This window comes from Strix uralensis, chromosome 10 (genome assembly GCF_047716275.1).
Source record: "Strix uralensis isolate ZFMK-TIS-50842 chromosome 10, bStrUra1, whole genome shotgun sequence".
NCBI lineage: Eukaryota > Metazoa > Chordata > Aves > Strigiformes > Strigidae > Strix > Strix uralensis.
In genome coordinates this window covers 8,357,885-8,382,703 of record NC_133981.1, presented here as the reverse complement: position 1 = coordinate 8,382,703, position 24,819 = coordinate 8,357,885, and the positions used below count along the sequence as shown (strand labels likewise).

The 24,819-nt window shown below is 44.8% G+C and overlaps 2 protein-coding genes across 8 annotated transcripts in view; both read left to right on the top strand.

Annotated features, from left to right (window-relative positions):
• Positions 1–5,710, top strand: part of FRMD4B (FERM domain containing 4B) — an 85,973-nt gene extending 80,263 nt beyond the window's left edge. For 6 of the 7 annotated variants that reach the window (XM_074879129.1, XM_074879127.1, XM_074879133.1 and 3 more), the window contains 3 exons: positions 1,020–1,825; positions 2,410–2,542; positions 3,986–5,710. In XM_074879129.1, coding sequence (XP_074735230.1) covers positions 1,020–1,825; positions 2,410–2,542; positions 3,986–4,106 — 1,060 coding nt within the window. In that variant the 3' untranslated portion in view covers positions 4,107–5,710. Of the gene's footprint in view, positions 1–1,019; positions 1,826–2,409; positions 2,543–2,625 lie in introns of all 7 variants that reach the window. The other variant, XM_074879128.1, reaches the window with a different exon arrangement.
• Positions 5,711–15,989: 10,279 nt separating this feature from the next.
• LMOD3 (leiomodin 3) lies at positions 15,990–22,929 on the top strand. The gene is made up of 3 exons (XM_074879106.1): positions 15,990–16,388; positions 18,041–19,432; positions 22,414–22,929. The coding sequence occupies exons 1-3, from the start codon at positions 16,098–16,100 to the stop codon at positions 22,438–22,440; spliced, it is 1,710 nt and encodes a 569-aa protein (XP_074735207.1). The 5' UTR covers positions 15,990–16,097; the 3' UTR covers positions 22,441–22,929.
• The last annotated feature ends 1,890 nt before the right edge of the window (positions 22,930–24,819 follow it).

The following is a 24,819-nucleotide window of genomic DNA, read 5'->3' as shown; positions in this document are numbered from 1 at the left end:
GATATTGGAGGCACAGGGTTAATATTGGCCGCCATCTCTGGCACAGTTCTGCACCAGCTTTGTGACATGCGAATGAGAGCATTTATGTGAGCACAAACACTGTCTGGGCAAATAGCAGCACACACAAGTGGGTGTCTGAAAAACTAGGAGCGAAATGGAAGCTGGCACACAAATATTGCTCATCTGATCATGAAAGACTACAGGAGAAGAGTTGCTTCCAGATAGGCACCTATAGGGAGTTTTAACAAGTAATGCATATTCAAACAGTTTCTGTAGAATACTTATAAGATAGCCAGAATTTATTTTAAACTTCCTTTGTAGCCTTGTTTTCTAACAAAGTGATGCTTACAAAATTGTATTGTCTGTCAGCTGGTGGTCTCCCCACAAAAACTTGATCACAAGCTGACAGATGTCTCCTGTGGATTACATTCCTACAAGCCCGCTGAAAAAGTGGCCGGATAGAGGAGAGAGATCCCAATTAGTGCCCTTACTATGGGAAGAGAGCTGTAATGTGAGCTCACCTGAATTATTAGACAGCTGAGAATCCATGCTGGGTAAGGAGAGATGCTATAAATCTTATAATGTTATCAAGAACTCATGGTTTATTTGTCTGGGGTAGTGTGTCCTTGAGAGAGAGCCACAGGAAACCCGTCTTCCTATGTTCTGCTCCTCGCTCAGTTACATGAGTAAACTTCACCTCCTTAAAAACTGATGGGTGCCCTCCTGTAAATTATTACAAAATGTGAGTGTTTGAGCTTTGCTGCATGTATCCCTGTCACAAATTAATCTTGCTCACCATGATACATTTTTATGAGATATCTCCTCCTGTTGCGGCAAATTTAAAATTCAGCCAAGCTGAATTTCTTGCAGTGCAGGTGTCCTATGTGGAAAGATAAGACTGGGTTTGTATTGTGCTTTGACTGGGGAGGCAGCATGCCTGACTTGCCATGCGTGCTCTCTCCAACTCTGTATGTTTGTGTGTGACTGCCTTTAACCAACCTACATCTGTGTTGTTTCAGGCCAGATGTTTCCCCGCACCATTGCCGGCAGCGCAGTGGAAGTCTGGAATCCCAAACCCACCTGCTGTCTGAGACTCCTGCTGAAAAGTCAGCCTTCACCCTCTCAAAGTCCCAGCGAAGCAGCAGCACAGAGATCCTTGATGATGGATCATCCTACACTAGCCAGTCAAGTGCAGAATATTACTGCGTGACGCCTACTCCCAATCCCTACTATACTACTCAGACGCTTGACAACAGGACCAGGGGTCGAAGACGGTCAAAGAAACAAAACATTTCTGCTGCAAATTCAGGAAGTATGCCAAATCTTGCCCAGAAGGATATCCGCAATGGTGTTTACCACAAAAGTCAGGAGCAGCCTTCCTCTAGTTACTATATTTCTGGATATTCCCCATACACCGAATCTGACGTTTATTACAATGGAGGATATGTTTATGAGAGTGATACGGAAGGACAGTACAGTGTCAATCCTTCCTATCGCTCATCGGCACATTACGGATACGACCGTTACAGGGAATTCAGGTCTTACCATGAGGATGAAGTGGACAGAGTACCGCACAACCCATACGCAACCCTAAGGCTTCCAAGGAAGCAAGTTGCTAAAACGGAGCATATAACCAAAAACATTCACAAGGCCTTAGTAGCAGAACATCTCCGTGGTTGGTACCAACGTGCCTCCAGCCAAAAGGAACAGAGTCATAGCCTGCAGGCAGGCTTTGAGTCTGACAGAGGATCTCAAAGGAGTTTGGGCTTTGCTGGTCTGCAGGTGCCGTGCTCTCCTAGCAGTCGGGTGTCGTCTTTCTCTTCGGGTAATGTCTGATTTCTTCTATGCCGAGTGTTTTTGTAAGTCCCTGCTGTGCAGCAAATTCTGCCCCCCTCCTCTGCCTCAGTGAAGTCAGCAGACGCAAGTCTAGAGCTCTGTCTTGGAAAGGTAGATGAGGAGCTGAATAGGATCTTCTTGTTCTGTGCTTGGGAAGACTTGCTTTTGTTGCCCTCTCCTGTGGGTAAAGCTGCGTTTTACTCTTTAAAAGCACAGTAGTCCAAAGAAGCACAAAGAGCCATATGGGTTTCAAACAGGAGTGTTTATCAGCTAGAAGCAAGGTGCAAAACTTTATGCCATGTAAATGCAGTTACCGTGATGGCTTCCAAAATACAGTACAGTGAGCATCACTGGCTGGGTCAGAAAGTCTTTTTAAGGAGATTCCCTGGCTCCAAAACACCACCTGCACAGTGTTTTCCTCCCTACAGGGCTTGTAAATCACATTGTGTTTGCATTGTCTGCTTGTGTGTCCTGCAGAAACCTGTAGAGATCGCTAATGAGAATTGTCTCATTTGTCTCAGCTGATTTATCTGGAGAAAGAGCTAATTTGCTGTAATTTTTTTTTAATTCCAGCATCTTCTGCAAATGCTTCTGGGAACTGGCGAAACCCGCTTGCACTGGGACTTTCAGACTATGATACGTTGTCTCATTCCTCTTATACCAGCTGTTACGGGAATGTTTATGGTAACCTTCCTTTGCAGAGCAGGTGAGTAGAGTACATCAAGATTTTCTGCCCTTCCTGCATTTCACAGGCTGTTAAAACTTCTGAGAAAATCAACTTGATTTCAGAAGGCCAGGATGCAGAGTAATTACTGACTCTGAGAGCAAGTCTTCTCTGTGTGGAGTAGATCAGCTGTACCACCGCGAACTGTACCCCTGATATTCGAGGAAGGGGGGAAGCAGTCATAGTGCAGGATGAACTCATTTGTTGCACAGCCTTTTCCTCTGGCTGATGCTGGAACCATTGAAGATCTTGCACTCGCTGGTAGCTGCGATGCTCAGAGCAGTGTTGCGGGTAGAGCACCCACCGAGCCCAGTCCCTCTCACCCCCTGTGACAGGACATCTCTCCTGCCCCCCATCAGCAGTCTGGTAGGATGCAGTCCTCGTGTGTTTCTGAAGCTGTAGTCTCTGTGCTGATAAACTTTGGGGAAAAAGAAGGAAAGTCAACCCCTCTCTTCAACCTCATGTCTGAGTGCTGGCGTTCAAAGGTGGTACCGCATCTGCCGAGCGCATCTCGCTTGGCAGAGCTTGACCCAGGACCGAGGTGGGACGTGCTGCTGTTTGCAGAGCTGCCCTGCTCATGGGGCTCTCCCGAGGACTGTGGGGAGCCCAGCGTCTGCTCTGGCCTTGCAGAAAACCCTGCGGTGTTCTCGCTGCTTCTGCTCGGTGTTTCTGGTCTCTTCCCCCTGCTATCATGCTCCAGCAGTTATCAGTGAGGACAGAGACCTCCTGCCCAGGGGAATGACTCTGACCACACAAATGCTGCCCCGTTTAAGTACGCTTATGCTAAGCGTAGCCAGCCGTAGTAAGAAACCCACGTTTGTGCCTCCTGCTTTGTGGGTTGCAGTTCCTGCTTGCTGCCAGGCTGACTTGTGTGAAATTAATGAATTTTTAATTTTGTTTGTTTTAAAATAAATGCAAGTGTAAGAGAAGATGTAAAAGCTTCTGCTAGATCCTTGTTTCTAAGCTAAATGACATGGGCTTTCTTATTGCAGTGATTTTAAAGATCTGCAGTAACAGTGTTTAAAAATAGTTTCTACTCATTTCTTAACTTCCTGTAATTGGGCTTTGAAAACTACTAATTTTGGCAGCTTTATGTAAATGAGCTATTAATTTTCTATATTCTGAATCACTTGTCTGATCATTCATCTGTTTTATTTTCTATTTTAATGTGACCATGGCAAATGAGCAATCGATACACCCTACAGTCTTGACAATTCTGAGCAGCTGAGATCTGGTTGCAGACAATTTTTATTAATTACAGCAAGAAAACGGGGTTTGTGTTTGGATCCAAATTATGCCTGGGTGCACTCACAGTAACCAGCATTACTTCAAGCCCAGGGGAGTTGTGTGAGCTTGTGCAGCACTTGGGGGTCTGGGGAAGACCCTCAGCTTTTGCTCATCCCTGATGCCGTGTCTCTCTTGCAGAGTGTATGCGGAGACGAGCCAGCTGGGTGGTGATGATGAGAGCCGGTTGGAAGAAGACTTGCACAGCAACGAGCAGAGGTTGTTCTGGCACGAGGATTCAAAGCCTGGGACACTGGTGTAGACGGCCTGCAGCCCTGCATTTGTACCCCTGCGTGCCTTGCACAAAACGCTGTGACTCTGAGGCAGATCTCGGGTGGAACTTCCAAACCGAACAAAAAAAAGGAAGCAGGCTGTTTTGCTGGGAAAGATTAAATTCAGCATGAAGAGGGACTGTAGCAAAATGACAAAATCTTACCACGAATGGCGTTTCTTTTTGAGTCCAGATAGCCTACACGAGCAAGGGCAAGCCACCGTTTAATCTATGACTAGATGCAGCACTTGGTTGAAGTATTTATATTTAGCAAGCACTTTTTTGGAAGATTAGAAGGTGTTGAAGGCAAACCTCAGAGGAAAAAAAAATGTGAAAAGGAGACTCTTGTGGAAAAACCAGGAATTCTAGGAGCACAATTCTGATGTCTGAAAGAAGAAATGAAAATTTATTCTGCCATGGCTTATGATGACCTGGAAGGACTTTCATAAGCTTATGAAGGATAGATACTGTGTGTGTGAGTGACGCAAAGGGTGACTTAATCAGTATTGGAACATTACTTGAAGGAAGGCTGGATTATTTTTTTTATTATGGAGGTTTGAATGAGTTTATCCAGTTTTTGGAGTGTTGCTAAGAGTGTTTGTTAGCACCACAAGCAAGTTCTGGAAAGAAAAGAATTTGCTGATACAATATGTCATGTAAAACTATAGGCGGTTGTGGATTTTGGAAACAGACGCAGTAAACTTTGAACTCGCTTTTCCACGATAAAGTATAATTAATAATCTCCCATTTAATGACCTTTCCATGGTACAACTTCACTGTGCAGAGAAGTAGGCAAATTTTCATGGTGGCTGCACAGTGACCCCCGTTTGGGTGACGATTACATCTTGCTCTGCCACAGTGAATTGAGGATGGGCAGTGGGGAGCTCCAGTGATCACACCACAAGCAGTTTGATTGTAATGGCCAGTATTTTAAGGTGGATGCAAACAGCCAAGTGGGTGCCTTAAGATGAGGGGCATTAGGATTGTACCACGAGTCATCTGAACTGCCAGGTGCATTGCAAAGTCACTAAGTGACAGAACAGCATTTTCACAAAACCGTTTGTGTAGGAAAAAAGTGCGACTGCAGTCTTGATCTAAGAGGGATTAAACCTACCTCACGTCATCCATCTGTAGGAACAAATTGGCATGGGTTGTCTTGCGCAATTTCCAACGACTCGTTTGCATATGGTAAAGTCTCTCTCGTTTCTCAGCTGTACTGTGCTTCAGGATTCCGTAAATGGTGCTCTTTTTTTTTTTCTTTTATACAAAGGATTAGTTACTCCTTGTTCATATTGTGAATAGAAAGGTTTCTGAAACTTTTTTGACGTTTTTTACCAATATTCCAGAGCATGTAATATATACAGAAGGACACACTTGTTAAGCTGGTACTTAGTCGTTTGTATTATTAGAGTCGCGATTTGGAATTAAACGAACAAAAACGAAATAAAAATAACTTATTTCCTTGGTTTTGCATATTTGTATAGCCTTCTAGAAATGCGAAAGCTCTTTTTGCTTATTCTTTTACTACTTCTGAATTTTTTAGACCTATTATTTTGTATAGGTCAATAAACTAAAACGTGTGCTACCAAAACCACTTCAGCATTCTTCCTGTTTCTACTCGAGTGCTTGGAAAAGTGCAGTGTGTGCTATTTCAGGGCTTTTAAAGTAAAAGAGTAAATGTGATGGTCTGATTTCTTTTGGCCTGTGGTGTTAGGTTGGGTGCAGAGGGTTGGTGGCCTCGGCTGGGGAAAGCTTGGCCCAGGGCAGTTCAGGCCCCCCCAAAACATGTCTGTAAGAGAATTTCCGATGATGCAAGGGGAGGGAGGAGTGGTGCTTGGTGCCTTTGCAGGGGCCTCTCTGGCACAGCTGCCCCAAGGGAGCTGAGAGGGGCTCATCCAGCATCCCCACAGCAGGGTTGCTATCCTGGACCTGCTGCCCAGCCTCAGCCCAGCAGTGATGCACAGAGGTGGCTTCATGTTTCTGAAAATACTTCTTGCTTATCCTTGCACCTAAAAATTGCTGCAGCCCTTCCCATTTGGAGCATGGCTCTTGGGGTCTGTGTTGCTCATCTGGTCTTTTGAGTTTGTGCCCTCGGAGATGCCCACCTTTCTGGGAGAGCGACTTAGCTTCTGGATGTACAACTGCTTTTGCACCCTGGTCACCAAGCAGTTGAGGTTATTCAGCCTCACTCTCCTATATTCAGAGTTATTTGTAATTTCCTACTTTCTGTGGAATCTGTAAGCTTCACCACCACTGAATTTTATTCTTATTTCCAGGTTGTTGGTGAAAATAGCGATTAATAAGAACTTGCAGATGTGCCCTCTAAAAACACCCCCGTGCTGTCATACTTTTCCATTTCTCCCAAGTTTTTGAGGTTTGTCCATTCTCAAGTTCTTCATTCATCGAATCACAGTTGCTGCTGCTATAAAACATGGCTGTTTTGAGCAGGAAGCTGAGTAGTAGCAAGTCCAATACCTTACCCAGAACTAATGGTGTCAGTGCAGGCTGGCAGTTACTTATCAGCACTCAAAGCAAGTGAGGTGTGTACTAAGGTCTTGCTCCATTTAAAGCATTGTTTGCATTCCTTTAATGCTGCAGCCATTGAGTTTTGTATTGGCTTTTCCATTAGCATTCAGGATTTAGTTCAGTCTAGCACGTCAGTGTTGGCACAAGGCTGACACTCGGCCTGGCCTCACGGCTTGCTTGGCCAGGACCAGGACAATTTTGGATGATGATGTGGAGAAGATGGGAATTTGAGGTGGGTTTGGGTTGAGGATGGTTTGCTGTATTTGGGGATGTTGGGCATAAAACCTCTAGGACCAGAGTTGAGAGCTTGATGCAGCTTCCAGTAAGCAAGAGCTAAGCAGAGGAGGGGCTGGAAATGGAAGAGTGGTAGTGTGGCAGGTGAGGCACTTGTAACCCCTCTTGTCATTCCCTGCATGCCTGGCCCTGCAAGAGTTGTGCTCCTAGAAACATCTATGAAGGGTGTAAGTGCAGAGTGAAGAAGGAGGCCCAGAAGAGGAGAGAATAAGAAGATCCAACTTCCTTTTCTCAGATCTTGCCTGGGGCAGGTAGTGAAGGGCTGGGCTTGGCCATGGGTGGCACAGGGAAGGAGAGGGAGGGCACAACATCCCCCTGGGACCTCCTGCCCATGGCCAACAAGGGAGCTGGCGATGCTGTGCAGCTTGTGCAATACCTGATGCTTGCCAGTTGTTCCCCAGGACCCTTAACTTTGTAACTTTTGCACACTTCCAGCTTCTTTTGTTGCACTGTGTTTCTGGAGTGATGTTTTGATACACGTGTATGACCGTGCGCTGTGACCATGTCTGTAATGCAGCTGAAGAGGTAATAAAGACATACTTGTAATTATTGTCATATTTACAGCTGAATCACAAATTACCTGTGCTTTGTTTGAATTCCTACCTTATCTGTGTTTTTTGCTGTTAACCACAGCCTTTCCTCACCAGGATTACCGAGGACATCTAGTGACTGACCAGCAGCATTGAAGGGAAGAGCCTGCCTGCCTCTTGTACTCATCTGAAATCCTTTCTGCCCCTTCCAGTTTGAAGAAATATTTAGAAATTATTTTTTAGTATGATCCAGAACAAAGCCAAGATGTGAACAACATGAAACACCCTGTAGAAGACCCACAGACCCACAGGGTTCAGTTTTAGTGTCACAAGTGTGTGTCTCTTTAGAAGGTAGAACATGCTGGTGATGAGATGTGTGGAGAGGAAATAAAAATCCACGTAAAAAGTGTACGGAATGAAGCATTTCTGAGTGCTTTTTAGTTGATGGATGAAGAAGAAAAACCAGTCCTTGCCAGGAATCCTTAAAAAGGCATTAGGGCACTGTGCTAAAATAAGCAGTGCCTGATGTTTTTAATTGGTGCCTGGTTTTTTTCTGCTGTTTTGAACAGAAATACTCTGACATGTGGGAGGACAAACTCCTGTGGGAGCTGCCTGACATTCCTCCGGCGCAGGGACCAGGAAGGGATGAGGCTCAAAGCAGGAGCCCCCTTCTCAAGCACAGGCAAACCTTTAAGGTTCACAAACCTTTAATTCACCTGAGCATACTTACATGAAACCTATTGGCCAAGGTGACTTAATATCTGACGTGATTCTTGCAGGTTTCTGCTGATTTTTCATTTATCACCATGGATTTGTTCAGCTTAAATGTGAGCCATGTTGCAGCAATATTCTGTATGCAGCAAGGCTCTGTGGCTCCCAGGCGAGTGAGAAGCCTCCACCACAGCCCAGCCAGTCCCAAAATGTTTGTAGGAAATCCTATCGGGGCTGAAGGTTTGCTCCATCTCCTGGGCTTTGGGGATTAATGCAGGAGAGCTGCTTTTGCAGGCGGCTTCTGAGTCTGGGGAGAAGCTTGCCTGGCACTTTTTGGATAAGTTAACGCCTCTCCTAGGAAGATTTCTGCTTTTCTACAGTATTCTTTAATCTTTTTTTGTGCTTTTCTATCATATTTAATAAATTTCTAAGGTAGAAAGCTGAGAGCTTCAGCTATAGCAGGGCCTCATGCAAATACTGAAATCTATCAAGTTAAAGCAAACAGGAGCAAAGTTTTAATTGTGTTTATTTTATTTAATGGTTATTAACTTAAGTCCAATTATCTGATTTCCATGGATTTTTTTTCCTAGAGATCCTGTGTTAGGAGAAAAATTCCCTCTCCTCAGAAGTGTTTTATCTTGTTGGTAACAGAAACTTCCTGGAGTAGTTTTCAGATTACTTTTGTCACTTTTTGCAGCTGTTTGAGATAAATACAGTGGGGGAAAAAAAGAATTATTTTGCAAATGTGTGAAGACATAAACAGTTCTGTCTGCTTTTTCTTATTGTGCTACGCTGGGTGTCATGTCTCTCCCTGTCACATCCCTTGCTCTCGCCCTTGTTCTTCTCGTGCTGAAGGCACCAGGCTGCTGGCACCGACTGCACAGGGAGCCCAGTGTCATTCCTCAGACTGGTCGGGGATAATCCAGCTTTCCAGTCAAGTGAAGCAATGAATGTGGTATTTGTGTAGAGCAGGGGAAGGGGACCTACAGCTCCAATCTGGGGGCAGCCCACGTTTTCCTACATAATGCAGCCTTCATTAGAATCAATTAGCATGTAGATTTTTGTCATTTGGGTAACTCTGCATGTACGGATGTTTGCTGTTTTGCCAAGCAGTTAGAAAATGGACCTTCATCCTGTCATAGGTGGTGTTGCTGGAGGAAGTGATGGGCTGCATGTGTTTTCAGGTATAAACTTTGTGCGATGGATTTTGTTGTGGCTGGTGGTTCCAGTAATGGTCCTGGCCCATGCTGGTGTGTGATTGGGACTTTGGAAACTCTGGTTGCTCTCTAAGTCTGACCTCAGTGGTGGGACCTCAGGGTTGATCCCCTTGTAGGCCTGGACAGAGGAAGAGGAGGCAATTGTATGTTTGCTATATTGTCATGCACCCTCTTTCCCTCCTTACTTAGTGCTCTCTTCCACCTGCCCTGTCCTGTCACAAACTGGCCAAGCTCCCTTGTGTGTCAGGACAGTGTGTCTGCAATGCCTGGCTGAGCTTTCCCAAGAAGACACTTTCTCCCCTCCCCAGCGTTGCTGTAATGCCCACACTACCAGCGGGTAAAGGTGGTGATGCCCTGTCTGATGCACAAACCCCTGCTTTCTCTGACAGGATCTTCCCCTTCCCCTCATAGCTGTTAGGCACAGATTCAGGACCGCATGGATCATCTCCCAGGGCAGGATTTATCATCAAAGACAATGACCCCATGCTCTGATGCAGCAAGTCAAACCTGATGTGATGTTTCCTCCTTGGAAGGATGGTGTGAGTTGGGACCAGTGCTGGTAGCCCAAGAGGTTGTAGGACATAGACGGCAGGGCCCTCATGAAAAAAGAAGCAAGACCTTTAACCAAGAAGCAGCTCCTTGCCATCTATCCAACTTCATTATCTGTGTCTGTTCCTCATGGAGGGAATCACCATAAATCCTTCAGCAAGTCTTTGACTGCAGAGAGATGTGCTCAGTCTCCCAGAGCACCTCCTGCCTGTGCGAAGCGCAGAGGGCATGAGTCTCAATTTATATTTAATCGTTAAGAGTGTTGTCGAAGAGCTGCAGATGGAGAAGAGTTTGCAGCCAGCCAGGGCTCAGCTGGGTAACTCTAGAAGAAACCCTTCCACCTGTTCCTGGGCCGAGGTTAGGGAAGGACGTGCCTCGTGCGTACGGAATGAAATAGCCACGTGGCCCTGCCAACATCATTGCCTGTGGGCACATTTTAGTGGTGGGATGATACAAGGTATGGTGCTGTGATAGGTTTGGATGCTATAAAAGAAAGGTACACCTTATGTTTAATCTGAAGGGGGACATTGTTTCCTAGAACAACTTTGTTTCTTATCTGGTCTGGCTTGTGCTGAATTCAGTGTTTCATATAAACATGGAGGTGATCGCTTGTTCAAAAGGTTATGATGGCTGTTGCTCCTCAAAGAGTCCTTGGTGGTATGTTCTTACAGTTCTGATTTAATAGTACTGCCATGCAACATTTGGGGCGAAACGATAAATTTGGCCAAAAAAGGGAGGGGACATTTTAAAGTTAAATTCTAGCTACTGGCTTTCCATGTGAGGCTTTTGTTGAGGCTCTGCTATGCAAACCTATAGCATGGACAAATAAGAATAAAGGTAGAGTTAATAGTAAATAATTGCTAAATTGCATATACTGCCACAGATACGCTCTTGTAGAGAATGAATATCTTCTCTGAGGGTCTGAGCTTGTGTTTCTGATGCAAAGTATTGAATCTCCGAGCCTGAGCCTGGGCCTGTCTTGAACACAGATTTGGAATAAGCCCTTGTTTAATAATAGTAAATATTTGGGAAATGCCCTATGTAATGCCCACGGGTAGTGTGCAGTTTAGCACTGTGTCTGCCTGCACTGCCTTGTGCTCCAGGCAAGCTGTGGCCGTCAGACAGGAGCTAGTGCTGCCCCAGGGCAGCAGTGGGTCTCTGTCCCTGGGGGTCCTTGGCACAGAGGGTTGGTGTCCCCCTTTGGCCATAACCAGCCTCAGCTCTGTTCCAGACCAAGTGAAATCACATTAGGGCACCTCAGGGCACCTTTTGGTTTTGCCCATTGGCAGAGTGGTAGCTCATTCCCTGGAGTCACGGTCAGACGTTCAACATCCCCGCATGGTCGCCTGTTCTCCATAAAATAACAAAATTTCTCATGGTCTCTCACAGACCCATTCTCATTCACTACAGGCTGGTTGTTATTTTTTTTGGCAACTGTTAGTGCTGTGCTTTGAGAAGATGAGGCAACAAACCACCATCCAGGGATGAAAATGTTCAGGTGTTTGGAAATATTTTACCAAGGTCATGTGAATAACATGAGCTGGGAAAGTAAAATACCAAGTTAGCAGGGATGTAACTAGTGCTGGGTGTTTTGGTGTTTTGCCTGTGATTGTGCTAGAAATGATATCTGGGAGTAGAAAGTCCCTGCTGTAGCCACTGACTTGCCTCTTTATAAATGAGCAGTGCAAAGAGGTGTTGTGTGTTCTCTGTGCTAGGGGTGCTGCTCAAGGTAAGTAAAAAAAAAAAAAAGTGCATCTATATTGGCAGGAGGGATGGCAGGTGAGGCGTAGTGTTGTTCGTTGGCAAGTGACACAGAAACTCGGGCTTCAAGGGTGAAATTTGGAACATGTTTTGACTCTGAACGGGGCAAAGGTTTGCCAGAAGTCAGCCCAGACCCCCAGGACCAGCTCAGTTGCTCTCAGTGTCATCCCCAGCCCCCTGCCAGCAAAATGTCACTGTCAACGTTCATATGTGGAGCTGTTCCCTGCCCCAAACATGGGGTTTTGGATGATCTTTTAAAAATGGTTTAAAACAGTAGAAACGGTTTAGACATCTGTCAGCCAATTATTTAACCCTTCTTGATGCAAACCAAGATGTACACATCTGACTCACGTGTACTTTTCCCTGCAGGACTGCTTTGGACGTGCCAGTGTGGGGCGTCAGTGCCACCCTGCCCCAGGCTAAAATTTTCTCTCCTTAATTTCTGACATGACCAAAGTACCTTCCATGCTCCCCCTTTCTCCCTTACACATTTTAATATTTTCTTTTCCCTGTAGTAAGGAATGTGGATGATGACAGAGGTGGTTTCCTACTGCATAGGGAGGACCCAGTGTAGCCACTCTCAGACTTCTCTGAAAATGGAAGCCAGAAAAAATTTTTAATAAAATCACTATGTTCTTTTTTGGGGCCAAATTAGAGGCATCCAGGTCCCACTGAAACAGGAAACGCAGCTCTGCTTGCTACTCTTAGAGCTGAAGGAAACAGCCAGCCCTCCACGCAGTGAGATGTGGTGATTTGGTGACGGCAGGGGCAAGGGGCTCCCCGCTGCTCCATCCCGTCCCCATGTCAGCCACCACTGCGCCTGCTGCTTCGCACGGGGGTTTGACTTTGCAGCTCCCTGTCAAGTGACTTGGGCAAATACTTCAAAAGTCAGATGTCCTTACTCTATTTAAGCAACAAACTTAATCTGATATATTTATATCTGTAAGTTTGGAGGTGTGGTGAGGTTTTTTTTTTTCCCAAGATGATCCCTGGTGTTTTTCCCACAGGGTGTCTCTCTATGATTGCTCTCGTTACTTAGTGGTTGTTATTGTTAAGATCCCATCATCTGACCCTTTATAATCCCTATATTGCATTACACTGCATTGATGGACATGCTTGGTGTATGCTACTGTTGGTCAATTTTAGACTGCCCCATCAAGCCTATGAGTTTCTTAAAAGTGATGCGAGGTTATGTTACACAGACACATTCTCCGACTCATTCCAGTTAATGCCTTGGCACTTGGAAATGCCATGGATTGGCAATAAATAAATAAATGTATGGGTTTTAGAAGCAAAAAAATGAAAGCCAACGTTATAGAAATTGCTCTCAAGCATTTGGCATCAGCATGTGTCCCATCAATTACCTTAAAAATAGAACACATTTTAGGCACTTAAAGCATGGTTTGATGGCCTGCTTTGCATCAAATTGTGACACAGGGGTTGGCCTCTCTCAATATTGGAGTTAAAAACTTGTCAATTCTTTTGCTTTCGAGAGAGATGGGTCAGAAGTTTTGAAGGAAATGCACGAGTGAGAAAAATCAATGAAGTGAAACAGTCCTACACAAGAACCTCTCAGGCTTCATGCAAGAGTTCATCCATACACGAGTACCTGCCTTAGAAACAGTAAGCAGTAAGTATGAATTGTTCATTACCAGGGGCAGACCTGTTCTTCTATCAGTTTGCTCCTAAACTGCTTTTATTTAACACTTGTTAGGTACCTCCTTAGTGTGAATTTTGAGCTGCTACCCATAGGGATGGCATTGCGATAGCTGCAGGTACCTCTTGTCTTCTGCTTATGCTCTGAGCGTAGCTGCTGGCACAGCTCTCAGCTGTTTGGAAACAGCACCTCATGCAGCAGCTTATTAGTCTGGAGATTCCTGAGCAAGTGTCAAACTGGCATGAAAATAGCCAATGCTACTGATGGAAGTGGCTTTCCTGTCTTAATGAAGGTTGGTTGAGGAATCAGTGATTATTTTGGAAAGCTCTGAGGGGAATACCTGCAAATGTTATTGGGAAGAAGATGGGAGTTTTGCCTTGGAAAAGACTTCTAGATTTGGCTGTGTCTCCCCAGCCTGAAGGGTGTCATTTGCCTGAACGTGCTGTTTCCAGTGAACCAAAACACTAAGCAACATGTTAGTAAAGGAAGTGAATCCTGAACTCAGGGTAATTTATGCAGTAGAGACCTAAAGTAGGCAAAATGTGATACCCACCTTGGAAATCTGTGGGATTAGCACCCATGTCACTAGGAGAGGTGTCACCAGGCAGCCCTTCGCTCTGCATCTGACGAAGAAGGCATCGCTCCCAGAAGTATAGTGTTTCCTAATCGTGGTATTGACAAGTGATATATGTCTCTACTTAGAAGAAAACTTGCTTTTCAAATACCCAATATTGTTCTCAGTATCCCTGTTTTTGTTCTCAAGAGCGCTTCATGGGTTTGACCCTACTTAACTTAGATTTGACAAGACCATGGCCCGAAGATGGTCTGGCTGAAGATCATGGAAATACAAGAAGATGGCCAGGGGCTTTATTTACAGTCAAGAAATTAGCAAGAGATAAGTAACCATGGAATAGACAGCTTCTGTGGCCCAACAGCATCGTTTGGGAGAATAACATACCAGCTACTGAAGAGCATTGATTTATTTGACAACATCAGGAAACCATTTATGGACTCTATGGACAGCAATCTCTGGGGGTTAAAACTGCTAGACCAGATAGATTGATGTGTGGGTCTGCTGTTGTGCTTGCTACTGCATGATATAAAATAAGGATGTCCCCTGAAATACCAAAGGAGCAAATGGAGCCATTAGGTTCTTGGCTTGGGTTTTTGTCATTTTTTCCTTTACCACTTATTTCGTTCTTAAATTTTTGCCCTCTTCACCACTGTGTAACAGCATTAATTAAATGAGGAGCTTTGGGTAACGGCTTTTTAATAGAGGTTAACAGGGCTTTGAACACCGTGCTTCTTGTTACAAAACACAGCAAAGAGAGACAGACCATCGTCATGAAGAGACTATTTTGTTGCTGGCAGTCTCTAGCAGAGTGTGGTTGAGACTGTGACGAGAAATATGGCTTAAAAATTGGTGGGGCTTGGTTTCACAGCCTCTAGTCTGGGGTTTCTTTCCTACAAAAGATGCAGTTGCGAGGTGAGGATTTGATTTGATACCCCCTGCAAAGAATATTTGAAATTATGAGATAAAATCTTCCTATCCAATGTACAGTCCAAACTGTGGTGTACTGAAATCACACTGTAGTGGAAAAATTACCCGCCCGTGCTAGTCTCCTTTTACAAAGCAGCCATGAGCGCAGTGGTGTTGGAGATACGGCTTTCTGGTTTGCTATGTAAATTTAGAAACCTATAAAATATTCTGAACAAAGAAGGTGCTTCTTAGCTGGAATGGACACTCAATGAAAAAAAGGATTTCGGGCAATACTCTATAGTTACATCGCTTCTGTGAACACTAGCAAAGTAAATCTTTGTAGTTCCTTAATAATTCTGTAAAAAAAATGGTAGAGAGTAGGAAAAGGATGAACCTGAGATGAACTGTCAGCCAAGATCTGTCGGCAGTGTAAATAACGTCCATGATAGAGGCAGGCCAGTCAAGAAACGGGGTGCTGCCATTGCCCCTGGGCAGCCTGGAGGGGAGCAGGGTATGGATGTGCTGTGGGAAATGCTCCCTATGGGACCGCTCAGGCTGGTTCAAAGGGCTGGTGCCTGACCCCGCATGAACCCCGTCCTCAAGCACAAGGTGTGTGTTGTACTGACTGCCTTTTTCCATCTTGGATGATTCTACCTTAGCCAGGGTCTGGAATCTGGGAGAGCTCATCCATTGCACAATGGCTGCAGTCACACCAAAACCACCTGCAATATTCAGTCAGGGTTTAGACCTGGCTAAAGGCAGTGAAGACCCCGCAGCCCCCAGTCCTTTTGAGATATCCAAGATGTTCCTTGTGCTGATTCTTCTCACAGTGTAGAATTTCATCCCCACACCTCACAGGTACCATTAATGTCACTCCACCCACCTACAGCAATTCATGCCTGGGGTGAAGCACTGAAAGGCGTAGTGCCCCAGGAATCCTCTAGAAAATGTCCGTCTCCTGCCTTACTCAGTGGGGGACACACCAGCTGCACTGAAATGTCAGAAGGGTTTGCACAGCTGACAGGTTGCTGAAAATGGAGCATGGCAGCATCACCATAAATTCTCTTTATCCAGCCAAGTGCAGCTTAATATAGACTAAGCTGCGCGGTCTGTCTCCCGCACTAAGACCGAGAGCTGCCACAGCTCATGACCAAAACATGAAGTTGTCAATTTACTGCTAGTGAGGGAAAAAAAAAAAATCTTTTAAAATTTGTCTTTCAGTTTAAAAAGTACTAGAGGAAGGAAAGAAGAACAAACATGTCTGAACTCAGCCAAAACTCTGATGGAGAAGTGTGTCCTGAGGACATTGATGAAGATGAAATCTTGGCAAACCTGTCACCCGAGGAGCTAAAGGAGCTGCAGTGTGAGATGGAAGTCATGGCCCCAGACCCTGAAGTCCCAACTGGGATGATACAGAAGGATCAGACAGAGAAACCTCCCACGGGAAGCTTTGACCACAGGTCTCTGGTTGACTACCTGTACTGGCAGAAAGCATCCAGACGCATGCTCGAGGATGAGAGAGTTCCCGTCACCCTCTTGCCCTCTGAGGTAACAAGCAAAAAATCACAAATATTTATTATGCATCTGCTGTGGGATCTGTTTTATAGTTTTAATACCTTCACCTGCCTCTGCTTCCATCCCTTACATAAGGTATGGTACAAACAAGTTTAAATTCATCCTAAAAGCCTCAGCAATGTCAGGATCCTGCTTGGACTGACGTCAGGGTTAGTAAAATTTTAATTGCTATTCCTAAATATTTACTTAATCTTTTTAATATAAGAAAATTCTAATTCTGTTTCAGTAAAGCAAATCACTGAGAAATTGTCATAAAATCAGTTTGGAGGATGTAACTTAAATTTGTTTGACTTTGTATATGGAATAACACGCTTTTCCACGGAAGACTACATTAATCATATGTATTAAACTAATTAATTGACAGAATTTAATGTCATACTGGATGAAACCCCAAAACACTGAATTTTAACAATGTGAAACATACGCTAACGAGCAAGCATGCTAACTTCATGAATTAGTCCAATCCTTTTTAATAAAATACTTTAAATTTATTCTAATATCCCTACAACTTTGAAATAAAGTTAAGGTCATACTTAAATATTTTTCCCAGGGCAAGTTTCATGGGCTGTTTCTGGAGATGAGGGGAAATCTGTGCTTTTTTCCCTCTTGCAACACTCTTACCTTCAAAGAAACAAATTATTTTTTTTAATATTTCTGAGGTTAAATCTGGAACTTGAGTGTAGAGCTGCTCGCTGTATTTACAACTGGTCAAGTGATCTCGGTACTAAACCTAAACTAAACTGTGGTAGTGGATGCCACAGCAAATAGGAACCACAGCCCTGAGGGCAGAAGTGACTGTGACCACTTTGTCTGACTTTCAGTGAAGCACAAGCCATGACGCTGCCCTGCCTGAACTAGTGCAAATCTTTTAGGAAAATATCTTGATCTTTATTAATTTCTCAGTGATGGGGGATCCACTTGCAAAAAGAGGCTTGAAAAAAAGAATCTCAGCTAGGAGGATCTCTGGAGATGGTGGAAGTTTGCACTTATTTTGATGCTAGAATCCCCACTGTCTTGCAAGATCTATGTGCAGAGTCCAGTTTCCTATCTCTAGACTCAAAATAAAACTGAGCTAATATTTTGCTTTATTTTCAGTGACGTGCTTCCTCAGCTGTGATGCTTTGGCAGGTACCAGAGCAGGCAGCCTTGTTGTCTGTTGTGCTGTATGATTCCACTGTTGTTACGATGTGCCCCCTCTTCACTCCTCCTTGGGCTGAGCAAACAGTCAGTGGTTAACACTGTTTTTCAGTGGTTTGTGGCATATGAAATAAACTTCCTCTCTTGTCAAGAAAATGATAAAAATTACACAAAACCCAAAAAGAGACTTTGTATCAGAGACTCTTAAGGCCCAGAAGGGTTCAAGAACCACCTTAACATAGCACTAAATATGTACAGGATTTAACAGGCAACAATGAGAAAGTGGTTTGCAGCCTCTTTAAGAGCAATCGTTCCTGTGTTCTCAAGCAAGCCAGCACAGCCCTGACTTATAGGCAATGACACTTTTAAGGATTATTCTATGTATGGGCATAGAGGTATCTAAATCCGGCTGCTACGTGTTTGAGCAGAAAGTTAATGTAACAAAGCTGTGTTCAATTATTTCAGCTGTGAGGTTTTGTCTTCCTCAGAGAAGTGCTGCGGCGGAGACAGAAGGAAAGGCCAGCGGCAGCGGCGAGGTGGCCGGTGGGAGGGTGCCAGGAGCGGAGGGAAAAGAGAGACACTACAAAAATGAGCACTTGTCCAACTCAAGAACACAATTTGGGGAGACAAAGAAAGATGGAAGTGATGAGGAGGAGGATGAGGGAGATGAAGACGAGGAGGAAGATGATAATGATGAAGAGGAGGAAGAGGAAGATGAGGAAGAGGATGAAGAGGAAGATGAGACTGAATTAGAAACAAAGGAGACTTACACCAGTGAGAACCATCGCAGTGATCAGATAAGTAAGAAGTCAGGTACAGAATCAGGAGAAATCACAGAAAAAACAAATGAAAACAAGAAGAAAATATCAAAATTAAACATCCCCAAGAAACTAGCGCTGGATACCAGCTTCCTGAAGCTAAGTGCCAGGCCTTCAGGAAATCAAACCAACTTAGAAGAGAGTTTGGAGAAAGTCCGAAAAAACAACCCAAATGTGAAAGAGCTCAACCTGAACAACATAGAAAACATCCCCAAAGAAATGCTGATAGACTTTGTCAATGCCATGAAAAAGAATAAGAACGTAAAAACATTCAGTTTGGCCAACGTGGGGGCTGATGACAACGTGGCGTTTGCGCTCGCCAACATGCTGCGGGAGAACAGGAGCATCACCACATTGAACATTGATTCCAATTTCATCTCTGGCAAAGGGGTCGTTGCTATCATGAGATGCCTGCAGTACAACGAGACGGTGACAGAGCTCCGCTTTCACAACCAGCGGAGCATGCTGGGCCACCAGGCAGAAATGGAGATCGCCAGGCTGCTGAAAGCCAACACCACCCTCCTTAAAATGGGGTACCACTTCGAACTGCCGGGGCCCAGGATGGTGGTGACCAACCTGCTCAGTAGAAACCTGGATAAGCAGAGGCAAAAGAGGCAAGAGGAACAAAGGCAGCAGCAAATGAAAGAGCAGAGGGAGTTGATAGCGATGCTGGAAAATGGACTTGGGTTGCCTCCTGGGATGTGGGAAATGCTGGGGGGACCGCTGCCTGAGCCAAGGATGCACGAACCCCCGCAAGCTCCAAAACCACCCATCCCCATGACCATGTCTCTGAGCAAAAGGCAGGAGAGCACAAGGCAGGCGGCCCCCGAGCAGCCATGCAGAGAGAAACCCGTCAGCTTCAGAGTGGTCAAGCTGAAGAAGACTCAGCGCAAACCCGCCGTGTCAAAGTACGTGGAACCCGCTGAGAAAACCAACCTCAAAGATGTCATCAAAACGCTTAAACCTGTTCCCAGGAGAAGGCCGCCTCCTCTCGTTGAAATAACCCCGAGAGATCAGCTCCTGAATGACATTCGTCAGAGTAACGTCGCTTATCTTAAACCGGTAAGTGCTTAGTGATGGCTGCGAGGGGAGGGAATCGTGTTCACCCCACGCACTCCGGAGCTGCCGTTTGACACGTCGGCCATTTGGTGGGGCTTGCAAACGCACCCGCGTCCTGGGTATCCTCGTCTTTTTGCATCACGCTGCCATTCCTGGGATGTGGGTGACTGTTTCCCCTGGCAGCGCTACGGTCTGGCTTGCACAGAAAAATGACAGCAAGCTTCAAGGCTGCAGCCTGTCGCATCCATAGGGTTTAAAGAAAGGAAATTCACTCAGGAGGCAAACAAACCCACAGAAACTCAGCGTTAGCATGCTAGTAATAGCGTATTAGTTGTGATAGGCAAATGCTATTATAAGATGTTTGCGTCAGGAGAGCAACAGGTATTATTTTTCACATTAGTCTGTCCTCGGTCCCCCATAAAAAACATGTTTCTCATTTTGGGAGCCCTGTTTTTCTTTAGCTCTAACTTTACACAAGAAAGCACCACTGCTTGGCCCATGTAATAAAGGGTAAATTGAAACACTGGCAGCAAAATAGGTCACCCACAGTCACTTAAGGAGCTGCACAGAGGTGGGAACTGGAGTTCCAGTAATGCGCTGGCCGCACTCCCCTGCCTCCGCCTGCCCCCATGGGGGGTGCCCAGGCCCCTGGGCTGGCCAGGGTGTGTAACCACACTCCTTCAGTGCTGCCAGGCCAAGGCTTTGGGAAATGAGAAGGGTCTGTGGTACAGTCGTGTCCGGGACTGCCTTCGGTTGGTCTGATTTAAGTGAAATTAGCCCAGGGCAGTGGTGGAGTCCCCATCCCTGGAGGGGTTTGAGAGTCGCGTTGACATCGTGCTGAGGGATATGGTGTAGTTGGGAACTGTCAGTATTAGGTTAATGGTTGGACTGGATGATCTTCAAAGTGAAAAGCTTTAGTGTGAGGGAGAATGTAATATGCTTCTTAAGAGTTATTTTCTGTAACTGATACTGCAAAAACCCTTGCTACCGTATTTTTCCATGTGTTTGAGCCTTACATTTTGAATTGTAACAACAGAACAACTAAAAGATGCTTTTTCTTGGTTGCCTCAACACATAATGCATTTTTACAGTTGCCTGAAAACATTTCAGATAACATAGTTGGTCCTCTAAAATACTGTTTGGTGACAAAAGGTACAAATTGTGTTCGTTTTTTTAAAATTTTTTTTATTTTTACTATCATCAGGTTTAAAAAATTGTCAATAAGCTGATGAAAAGTAGGGAGGATCGGGGCCAAATTCACGTGAGGCACATATATCCACACTGAAATCTAGCCTAGATGCACAGCCTGCAGACTTGCTCCTGCCTGCCCCACCTGGTAGCAAGGAGTGCATTATTTTAGTGACCCTCTGCTGCTCAATCTTTTTCGTCTCTATTTAAATGAGCTGCAAAATTCTAGTGCTAATAGGAAAAAGGAAATTAGATCCACTATCAGTGAAGATGGAGCAGGGTTATAGAAAGTAAGTAGTGATACTACAGGATTTTTTTATGTTCATTTTCAAGTAATCTTTGCCACTGAAAGTGCTCAGTGGTCACAACTCAAGTGCAAATGTAAGCTCAACATCATCATAGCTTTGAGAATCCAAATCCCAAACTGTAATAGCTGCCACTTGGTGATGCTCTTACTTGGGTACCAAATTCATGGGCCACTTCTCAAAATGCTAGCTGCCAGATTTAACCTTTTGCTTTCCTGAAATGTTATATTTCTTTGCATTGTACTGTTATTCAAGAAATACTGAAAGCTGACTGATCTGTTTAGTGATGTTGATGCATCTGTTTGTGTTGCTAAGGCTAGGGGAAGAGGATAGAAAATACTCTGCAATTAAAAATGGTCAAGTAGTATTTTGTAATTCATATTTTGTTTTATATTGACGTTTTTATATAGTGGGCCATATTTTGCATTCATTTATACTGACACAGAAAAAATTTTTCCCTCAGTAATTCCAGAGAGAGTAGTTTGTCCCGAAATTTTGGCAGGGGCAGGTCCTGCAGTGACTCTGGTCCAGGTTTAATGTGAATGTTCTGCCCCCAGACCAAGTCTGGGGCTGTTGGTTTCTGCTGACCAGTCTGACCTGGCTACAGCCAGAGCCTCTCCTTGGCATTTTTGGCCTTTCTAGATCTCAGTCTGTTTTGCATTTCAGTGCCATGTCTAAGATGACAAGACCTGCTCTCGCAAAGGTTACAGTTTATCTGTACAGACCGAGATGGTGCTTGTGATGGCAGGTTGGTCTGTCACGGCCACGGGATCTGCTGCTTCCCCTCCTCTCAGGAAGGTGGAGGATGATGGTGCTGGTGCTCTGTCAGTCACAGCCTTCACTTTGCACAGCAATGGTTAAGAAATCTGGGTGCTGCTGGGTGCCAGCAAGTAATAGTGAACCCCAGCCATTCCCCCCAAAATCCTTGGGAGTTTTTTTATATATGAGGGCTGTGGTGCTTGGGGTGGAGGGATCAATTCATGGTCCATCCTAAATGGGCCAGATAACAATTGCTACCACAGACCATGGAAAGATGAAGCAATGGATGCATGTTTTGGGGTTGTTTTTTGCTTGGTGCTTTTTGGGGGGTTGGGGGTGGTTTTTCTTTTTTTTGGTCCTCTGTCACCAGGCTACATGGCTTGGATTTGGGGTATTAGGGTGTTATTCTCACCTGCCTGCATGATCTTGGCAACTCCTGATTTGCCTCAATATCCTCAGCTTCATCTCTAAAGTGGGATTTTACTGCTTGAGCCAAGCTGGGTGTTCGATCCATGGTGGGACTCATTGCTTGCAAATTGATTTACTGGGCATTAAGCATCGCAAACAGCAAGTGGGGAATTACAAACAAAAGAAATTCCCAACCAGAGCTCCTTGGAGCTCCCAGCTGTTATATTTTTGATCTTTTCACAGTTTCTGAAGGTTTGTATTAAACTGGCTTGGGAAAAAAGACTGAGAAATTTCTTCCTCCTAATACTTACTGTCCTTGTCCAGGTGCCATTGCCAAAGCAGCTGGAGTGAGAGACCAGACTGACCCAAAGAAAACAACTTGGAATAAAGACTATTCAAGTTTTGCTTACAACAGTTTCAGCAGATGTTTTCTGCAGAACCCAGGTGGTACATACGACTCTTTGGGAACAAAACTTGCAATACACACTTTTATGTGTGGTGAAAACGTCTGGCATGGGAAAAGTCAGTACTAAGTGTTTCCATCAGGTATCAAACAATCCCGGTGCCATCTGTCTGCCAAGTGGATTTGAGGCTCCAGTGTGTTGTGGGAGTATTTTCTCAGAGGCATCAATAACCTTGTCTTTCTAGTTTGTCAGCAAACTATTTTGCTTCCACGTTGTCCTTCTGCTGCCAGATTCTCCAGGAACATGCTGTGCTTTATCTTATCTTTCTTTTCACACACATGTTCCTCTATTATTCTCTTGTCCATAAGAAATGTATGTATACAGCTTCATTTTTTAGGCTAAGGAAACAGAAATGAAATAAAGCTCTCTCCATAAGGTGTGTGCAGCACTTCCATGGCTAACAAGACACTCACAGAACAGAACAACTGCTCCGGTACATCAAACACCTTGGCTTGATGGTTTCAAGCTACTTCTATTTCAGAACATAGTCTAGTTGATATTGTGCCTGATCAGCATATAAAAGATGATCCATGCTCTGCTTTGAGAGCTGTAATCTTCATTCCCTATGGCTAGCCTCTGTCCATGATGTATTCCATAATTACAGCCACCTTGGAGCACACTGAAATGCCGTTCTAGGTCTCTCTGCACACTATTCTTGTGGCAGGAGGATGAGCCTCACCCCTCTCTTTGCCAGTGGTTTAAGAATGTCACCATTCCTCCTAGTTTGGGGTGTGAATAGCATTTCTCACCCCTAGTAGGGCTGGATATGATGGGGTTAAACCTGCGTATACACAACTTAGTTTTTCCTCAATATTTTTGTAAAATTTTTTCTCCTCCCCCTTTTTAATCACCTTAAGATTTTTTTGCTGCAAGCCTTTTTCTGTAAAGCAGCTACAGGCAAGTCAGACTCCTGTGGAATATATCCACAAGAGACCAGTTATTTTTTGTGCTTTGTTTTGGGTTTTTTTTTGTGTTGTGGTTTGGTTTTTTTTTTAAGAAAGCCCTCAAAGCTGTAAGGCATATGGAAAGAACAAAGCCTTTCCCTTTGCTAACACTCAGCTCCCCTGCCTTCCTGTGGCTGATACATTTGCTCAAAAGGCACAGCTTTGCAGCTCCTGGCAGGATTTCCTTCAGGTGAGTCTCTCCTTGCTCCAGCAGAAGGACAAGAACTCTTAGCAGCCTTCCCCTGGTAGCTAAATCCCAGTCCCAGGGAATCACTGGTTCCAGTTTTCATTTATCCTTGTCCTTTCTGCATCTATCACCTGGTCTCTTTCCCATCTCCATCTTCCAAACTTGTAAAGCTTCTTCTCAGCTGCTCTTGCCTGCAGCTGAAACACTGCAGACTTGGGAAACCTGGTTGATGTATTGCAAAGACACAGCAAGTAGTTTTTAAGTATCATGTAAGGGGGAGGGAAGAGCTATTTCTGCATGGCAGAGACATAAAAAAAGGAAGTAATGTTTTCATTACACTTGTTTCATACAACCCTCTCCTTTTGTAAAGGCTAAAAGTAGGAAAGAGAAGGAACTTGGTACTTCTAACCAAGTGCTCACATGGGGCACAGCAGCAAATGACAAGTGCAAAGAGCAACTGCCCCAGAAAGCTCTTGGTGCATGCTGCTCTCCCTACAGGCTTCAAGGCCAGGCTAGGGCAGCTCAGACTTCAGCAGCTGGGACAGGGAATTATAAAGGAAAATATAATATAGTACTTTACCATCTCAAGCTACCATGTGCAATTTACTGCTCCACCCAGGAACAGCCAAAGCAGCAGTGCTGCTGCAGCTGACAGGTAGTACCTGGGTCTGTCCGGCAGGACCTCTGCAGCCCTGCTCTGACCCCTTATCCCACTGAGCAGCCTCCCCACTGATCGCAGGAGATGGCACCATTAGTTTGACTGCAGCAGAGCTGGCTTCCTAGTACTGCTCAAGGCACAGCTTCCAGTAAACCCAGAAGCAGAAATCTCTCTCAGGTAATTAAAAGAAATGTAAAATCCCAGTTAAGTAAGGTAAGAGTTATATAAGAGACTGAACCAGCATGAACAAATGCCTTAAGTACTTTCCCCCTCTAAAGATGCAAGAGCAAGGCAGTAACACTCCTGCAGCTCAGAGGTCCCTCGTGCCTCAACCAAGTTAATACAGAGAATTCAAAGCCAGCAGCTTAATCACAAGCATGGGCTTGGGACACGAGCTGCGGGGTGGCAGATCTTCCACCACCACTCTACAGAGTTCCACCACCCATAGAAAGAGAAACAAACTCAAATTTTCAGCCA